The 7,500-nt window shown below is 38.4% G+C and overlaps 2 protein-coding genes and 1 long non-coding RNA gene across 4 annotated transcripts in view; 1 reads left to right on the top strand and 2 right to left on the bottom strand.

Annotated features, from left to right (window-relative positions):
• LOC135093742 (uncharacterized) overlaps window positions 1-1,522 on the top strand; it is a 2,234-nt gene extending 712 nt beyond the window's left edge. Inside the window, exons 2-3 of the long non-coding RNA XR_010263477.1 lie at window positions 1-672; window positions 775-1,522. The exon at window positions 1-672 is cut by the window's left edge and continues 213 nt beyond it. This is a non-coding gene — a long non-coding RNA (uncharacterized LOC135093742). The remainder of the gene's footprint in view (window positions 673-774) is intronic.
• LOC135093734 (uncharacterized) overlaps window positions 1-3,091 on the bottom strand; it is a 63,385-nt gene extending 60,294 nt beyond the window's left edge. For both annotated transcript variants that reach the window (XM_063993279.1, XM_063993278.1), the window contains exon 1: window positions 2,949-3,091. The gene's annotated coding sequence lies outside the window, so the exon portion shown is untranslated. The remainder of the gene's footprint in view (window positions 1-2,948) is intronic.
• LOC135093591 (E3 ubiquitin-protein ligase Siah2-like) overlaps window positions 2,950-7,500 on the bottom strand; it is a 7,860-nt gene continuing 3,309 nt past the window's right edge. Inside the window, exons 3-4 of the mRNA XM_063992984.1 lie at window positions 6,229-6,283; window positions 2,950-3,084 (exon numbers count right to left, since the gene is read on the bottom strand). Coding sequence (XP_063849054.1) covers window positions 2,950-3,084; window positions 6,229-6,283 — 190 coding nt within the window. The remainder of the gene's footprint in view (window positions 3,085-6,228; window positions 6,284-7,500) is intronic.

A 7,500-nucleotide genomic window follows, 5' to 3' on the forward strand; every position in this document is an offset into this window, starting at 1 on the left:
TCACCCTGTATTTGTGCCTCTGCTAACTACAAGACACAAGAAGGAACACTACATCAAGACAACACAGTATTGCCTGATGTGGGAAGTCCTAAAGATTATTAGTTAAGCCTCCGCAGGTTTGCCTATGAAGTCCATCAAGCGTACTCAAATCTACACTTCTTTTGCAATCACCCCACTATCCTTTCAAAATACCACCACCACCTCAGTCTGTCTCAGTCTATCTCTTCCCACCAGTACGCTATTGTAATGCCCTCAATTATCATCCTCTTCCTCAGTTTACCATTTGTGATTTTAATTTTTTTTTTTCAGTGGTGCAACAGACATCCATTAAATTATCTCTGATTTAGCTCAGCAACATTACATAGTTTCACACAATCCATTTACCACATACTGTCAAATTTGTTGCAGTGAACACAAAATATATTACTTAATCTTGTGCAAGTAATAAGAAACTAATCTTCTTTCCTTACCTCACAGAAAGTGTATCTCCAGCAACCCAACAGTAACTTGTACTTCCTGTGCACCCGAGTGGATGCCCTGAGCTACCTGGAGCGAGAGAGGGAAAGGCTTGTCATCAAGAAGAAAGTAGCAAAAAAACCTTCATTATGACCTTCAAACTGAGGCACCTTAATATTCTCATTTCCCACATGGACTCTCCTGGGAAATTGTTATGTAAGTGATGCATAAACCAAGTTTACGCAGCATGGGTTTGAAGCAGCCATTTCTTGCAAGGCTGGTGATTACTTTACATTCCCCTTGCTTCCCCAATTTCAGTGCATCATGACAGTCCTAGAGCATGCTGCAGGAGCGGGGAGGGCAGGCACACACCAATACAGCACATCTTGGCCTCTGTCGCCAAGACCACCACACACATCTAATCTCAAGTGGTGACATGTCAAAAGTATTTCAGCTTAAGATTTTTCTGAATCCCATAATTTTTTACTAAGTTTACAATTGTTCTGTATATCTTTTTAATTTCAAAATTAGTGTATAGACATAATTGTAATTTTTTCTTTGGTACAAAGTTTTCAGTGGTGATGCATCACTCATGTAGGCTGAGCTTGAGTTAGGTATTATGTACCTTTGTGAACCTGTGATGGCTATGAACACCAGCTGTATTCATATGCCAACAGTGGTGGTGGCTGGTCTCTTATATAAGTAAGTCTTGGTGTCTTCTATCATACTAGAGGCTCTGTATTCTCCCTCTGCTTAAGGATGATGCTGGGTTGGTGACGCATGACTCATCAATGAGCACTATTTGCTACTGATGTATGGTTCCTAAGGCAGAAATGGTATCTATGATCATTATCACCCTAATATGTTTCCCAGCCAGACTGTTTCTAAGCAGCTGACTGGTGCCTGTGAAGCCCTTTCACACTGTTTCTAGGAACAGATGCTAGACACAACATTAAACCAATAAATGATGTGAGGCGAGAGGATAACATCTAAAGTGTTTGGGACTGGAAAGGATCAACTGCCACCATTATATTCTGTTCTCTTCTCTGAAAAAATGTCATAAAAGTACTTCTGGTTTAAGTAATTTCCCAAAACTGTTATACAATAAATTCATAAAAAAAAATGTTTCTTAGTTTACAAAGAAGACAATGCTTCACTGAAAATGTTTTATAAGAGGTTACACAGTGCGGTAAAGAAATGTGAACTTGAGTGAATTAATTGTAGTCTGATTACATTTGGTTGTGTAGAATATGATCTTGCAACTAATGAACAATAGATGAAAACACTCAATACATACAGATATATAAACAAAAGAAAAAAAAAAAATTGGACTGAATCCCAGTTTTGATCCCAGTATTTTCACTATATGCAATTTCTTGATATGATCAAATGTTTAAATCACTGAGAGATCAGCAAAGGAATGTGATGCAGACACTTGAACTGTGAAAATGGCAATACAAGAACAGAAGAAGGCTGTAGCAGAGATGAAGATGCTGGGGATAAGGACAGATACTGAGGAATGATGTAATATGAGGGCTGGCAAAGGTTCCTCCAGCTTCAGAGGATACAGGAAAAGATTCAAATGGTACAGAGACATTAAAAGAAGCCATAGATAAACAGGTGGAAGATCAATGGAACTGAACAAAGCTGGTTGGTGATAAGGCAGGCCAAAGAAGTGAAAGGACTGCATAGACAGTTAAAAGCCAAAGACCTGTCAGCCACCCAGCGGGGCCACGATGAGGTGGTGCTCACTTACAGTCGGTGTTGCCAAAGTCCCTATTTTGAAAGTAAAATCCCTCTTATCCGGCATCAACGGGACCGCCGACATGCCGGATACTTGAATAGAAGTGAAATTATGTCCACAATCACCACCCTACACTCACACATCTTACCATAACAAAGATCAGCTGATCGCCATACCGCGCGTTGCCACCTGCACTGCCACCTCACACTCACCAACACACAATACTACTGTACTAACATTCTCTTTAATACCTTCCTCTTATAAATAAGTTGATGGGTTACAAAAATAAAGTACGTATACACTAATCTCTCTCTCTAATCGTCGACAAAGAAAGCACTGCCGAGCTGTAAAAATTCAGATGTTCCCCTACCAAATATAAACACTCTAGTCAGATGCACCAATCGTGCCAGGAAAGGACAACATCCAAAACACCCTAAAGATATTAGTTTTGAATTAGACGCATCATGTTCCACAGGACTTTCTTCAAGCTGGTCTATTTGAAGATGGACAACAGCATCTTATATCTCTGTCTCTTTACAGAGCACACACACAAAAAAAAAAAAAGAGGAAGAAAAAGAGGAGCAAGAAAACAAAAATAAAAGAAGAGAAAAATAAAGCAAAAAAAAAAAAAAAAAAAAAAAATCACACACACAAACAAACAAACACAAACATACCCTTTCCCTCCTTCCCCAAATACCACCCTTCCCCCTAACACACTTCCATACATCCCCCACATCACCCCACACACCTCAAGTCATGTTGGCCACCACCGGCGCATACTCCCCCTCGTCCCCAAGTGTCAGATCCCACTCGAACTTGGCAGAGAGATATGGTCCTTGAAGTGACGAGCCTTGAGGACCAAGGGAGGTGGCAGGCAGGCGGTGCTGTCCTCAGTGTTGCCGAAGAGACCGGTTAGTGCACAGGCAAGGAAATTCTTGGACTATACAATGTTGATGAAGAGGTCTTGAGGAATCTGTGGGAAAGAAATGAGCGTGTTAGGAGTGTTAGAAGTGTTAGGAGAGATGCTTGTCAAAGGCAAAATCCATATTATAGCTATTAAAAAAAATAGATATTAACCCTTAAAATATTTTTATCTATATCAAACATCTAATTATCATTCGTCAGAGAAAGAAGGAAGGTAGTAGTAGTAGTAGTAGTAGTAGTAGTAGTAGTAGTAGTAGTAGTAGTAGTAGTAGTAGTAGTAGTAGAGCAGTAGCAGTAGTAGTAGTAGTAATAATAGTAGTCAGTAGTAGTAGTAAGTAGTAGTAGAGTAGTAGTAGTAGTTAGATTAGGCTAGGTTTGGTTAGGTTCATTGTCGTCATCGTCGTAGAGAGAGAGAGAGAGAGAGAGAGAGAGAGAGAGAGAGAGAGAGAGAGAGAGAGAGAGAGTTACATTAGGAGATGGAGTGATGAGTGGGGAGGGGAGGCAGGGAGACTTTTCAAGGGTATCTGCACAGTATCTGGAGTGTGGCAAGCCCTTATGGGTATAATAGACTTGACAAGGTTGTCCTGCATATGTTAGGTAAAATCTGGTGAGGTTGTGGTGTTAAGTTACGTCATTTGGGTTACTGGGGGGCGGCGTGTGGCCTAAATACCTCAAAACACACTCAAAACATGTCAAGACACCCACAAAGTTCACCCAAACATACCCAAACTGCACTCAAAACATCCTTAAACACAACAAAACTCATCCAAACACACACAAACAGCACACACAAAACATAAAAACACACTCAACCCACCCTTTAATACAATAAAGCTCACCCAGACATACCCAAGACATTCAAAACACACTCAAAAAAACCTTAAATATGAAAAAACACATCCAATCACACCTAATACACACTTAAAATTTTCAAAACACCTCACAACACTCAAATATACCCACAAAACTCACCCAAACACACCCAAAACACGTTTTACTCATCAAAAACACTCAAAACACCCCACATCACCTCAAAATACCCAAAAAAACTCACTTAAACACACCCAAATCACACTAGAAACATCCAAAACACTCAAAATACCCTGATATACCCACAAAACTCACCTAAACACCCCATAACATCCTAAAATAACCATAAAACTCACCCAAACACACTGAAAACACTCTCAACACTCTAAACTACCCACAAAACTCAAACACACTAAAAACACTCAAAAACTCCAAAGCAAACCCACAACATCACAAAACTCATTCAAACACATCAAAAACATCTCACAACACCACAGAATACAACCAAAACATATCAAAACACACCCAATACACACCACACACACTCAAATACACCCAAAAGACCCCACACACAACCAAACTCATCCAAAACACTTAAAACACCCAAAATAAACCCAAAGACAAATTCACAACACTTCACTATACCACAAACACACCCAAAACACACCAAAACACTCCATAATATACTCAAAACACCCCACAAGAATATAAACACATAAAATACACCTAAAAACATCCTAAGCTACACTTAAAACACCTTAAATTCACCCAAAATACACATAACAGCAAATATACAACCTAAACACAGCCAAACACCCCTAAAACACTATTAATACACGCCAGAATACTTCTAAATACAGGCAAAACATTTAGAACACCCAAAACACACGAAATATTACAGAGAAAAGGAGTGCAGGAAGGGAAACTAAGCTAAACATTGTTTTCTCGATATTTACCTGTTATGCTGCCTCCTCCTCTTCCTCTATTTTTCCTTATTTCTTCCTCCTCCTCCTCCATTTCTCCAGTTTTTCTCCTTCTTCTATTACCTACATGCCTGAGTTTGGAAAAAGCTGGAAACACCTGGAAAACACTGGAAATTACGGTAAATATTGACGAGGAGACACTGGAGCCGAGCGAGTCCCGGATCCTTGATGACGTCACAGGCTACCCGCTGCCACACGTACGTAACTTATTTCATTTTAAAATTGACCCCTAGAAAAAATGAAGCTAGGCTCGATTACCTTATATATTCTAACTTGACAATTACTTTAATTAATATTCACAATATCAAAACATCTCCAGCATGAGTAGTTGAAAAGAGATATTAATATGAAATATGGAAAAAGTGTCTTAACTTTGACACCATTAAAAACACTGAAAAGTCCACCCATTTCACTTTACACCAGTAAAAAAACACTTTAAAAAATCTAAATTATTTTTTCAAGCATTGCAAAGTTAGTTACAGGCTCAAATAGAGAAATAAAAAAAACAAAAAATGACAAAAATACCACTTTTAAAGGGACCATAAGCCTATTCAAAGTCCACACACTTAACTCAACAGGAACGCAAAACAATTCATATATCATAAACGATTTTTTGAAGCAATAATATCTTCATTAAAGCCTCAAATAAAAGAGCCGAAAATCACTCTGGGTAATATCACCGTATAAACTGCCCTTTACCTACACAAAAAAACCGCAGAAAATTCGGTACATTTACTTAACAGAAGCAAGAAAAACTTTTCAAAAGCAACGAAATATTTTTAGAAACCATAAAATCTTACTATACAAGCCAAATAAAGTAATTCAGAAAATTTTTGAAAAATATTGGAACCAGCAAGCCGGAACAGGCAACAATCCATCATGGCGCCCTCGGCAGCGACCTCAGTGGGGGAGCTGGCCGCCATATTACCTCAATAATTCCTTCTTGACAACAAAACTAGGCAATGGTGTATATATTTGACCAACGGATATGAAGGCTAGACATGTGGCTCCATCTTATGACATGTTTGGCTTACAATAAGTGAGAGACGAAGCAAATAATAGCTGAAAACACTGACGCCCTGCCTCTACCTCAGCTGAGTTTGTTTACATATTGACGAACTTTCAATATTTCCCTAAATCTTCAGCTGTTCCCAGACTGAGATGTAAAACAAAGTATAAAAATAAATCAATAACCTCAAAAAATACCTAAAAATCGAATAATAAAACCTAAATAAACGAGCACAAGACAATTCACTATTGTAGTGAAGGCAGTAAGGCTAACTGAGGGAAGGCTGGCACCTCTGGGCTCACCTTACGTACTCGTGCCTCTCTGGTGCTGCTTGGCGGTCCTCGGTGCAGGGAGAAGCTGCTGGGAAAACGGAAACACTGGTCAATGGGGCGTGTGGGCAAGACTGACCAGTGCTGACCAAAACACTGCAGCCAGCCAGCCAGCCATCTTCCTCCTTAACGCCACCTATCACTGCTCCTTCAACCACAAACACATACACACAAGTTGACATGTTATCAAATAATATGTCATATAATATCCTCATTTCCTCACTTCACTTTCCCCACTCGACACCCGCTACGTGATTATGAACGAAAACTTCACTCACTGCTGCACCGTGTCTCACCGTAGCAAACATTAACGAGCGCAGGGTAGGCTCAACTACAATGCTCCTCTCTCTCTCTCTCTGTCTCTCTCTCAAAGCCACAAAGATGATTACCAGGGTTTTCAAGGATGTTTGTCCTGTTAATAATGTAGAAATATTGTAGATCTGTCACTAGAACTGTAAAAATACCCTTAAAAACCGTGTCACTTCAATTACAGCCTTTTAAAAGCGTGTTTCTCCTGTAAGTAATGTAGAATTTGTTAATCTTCACTAGAACTGTAAAAACACCCTTATAAACCCGTGTTAATACTGAGAAACACACACACAAACCAATGCATTTCTTAATCTGTGCGCTGAACTGATGGATCATGCTGAGGAGTAAGCCTGTATTAAGTCAATGTATGCTGAATTTTATTGATGGAGTCGCAAGTTGACTCAGAGGCATCGGACCAGAGCCACTAATAATAAATGCTTTGCTGAGATAATAAGCTTGCTTCTTAACACCATTTCTACTGTTCACAATGTATAAATTTTATATATATATATATATATATATATATATATATATATATATATATATATATATATATATATATATATATATATATATATATTATATATATTATATATATATATATATATATATATATATATATATATATATATATATATTATATATATATATATATATATATATATTATTTTTATTATTATTATCATTATTATTATTAGTAGTAGTAGTAGTAGTAGTAATATTGTATCACGGTATTTTATAATAGGGCAGTAACCATCACACATCCCCGGCCACTGAGCCGCGTCAGTAACCATCACACACAGTAAGTCAGTCAGACAGTAGATAAGCGAGTCATTCCGTCGTTGTATTCCGTCGTTGTATTAATTTTTCACGTGGTATCTAAAAATTTTCTCTCTTTCTCTGATGTTTCCCTCCTCCTCTCCACCTCCTCACTCA

The sequence above is a fragment of the Scylla paramamosain genome, chromosome 43 (assembly GCF_035594125.1).
Source record: "Scylla paramamosain isolate STU-SP2022 chromosome 43, ASM3559412v1, whole genome shotgun sequence".
Lineage (NCBI taxonomy): Eukaryota > Metazoa > Arthropoda > Malacostraca > Decapoda > Portunidae > Scylla > Scylla paramamosain.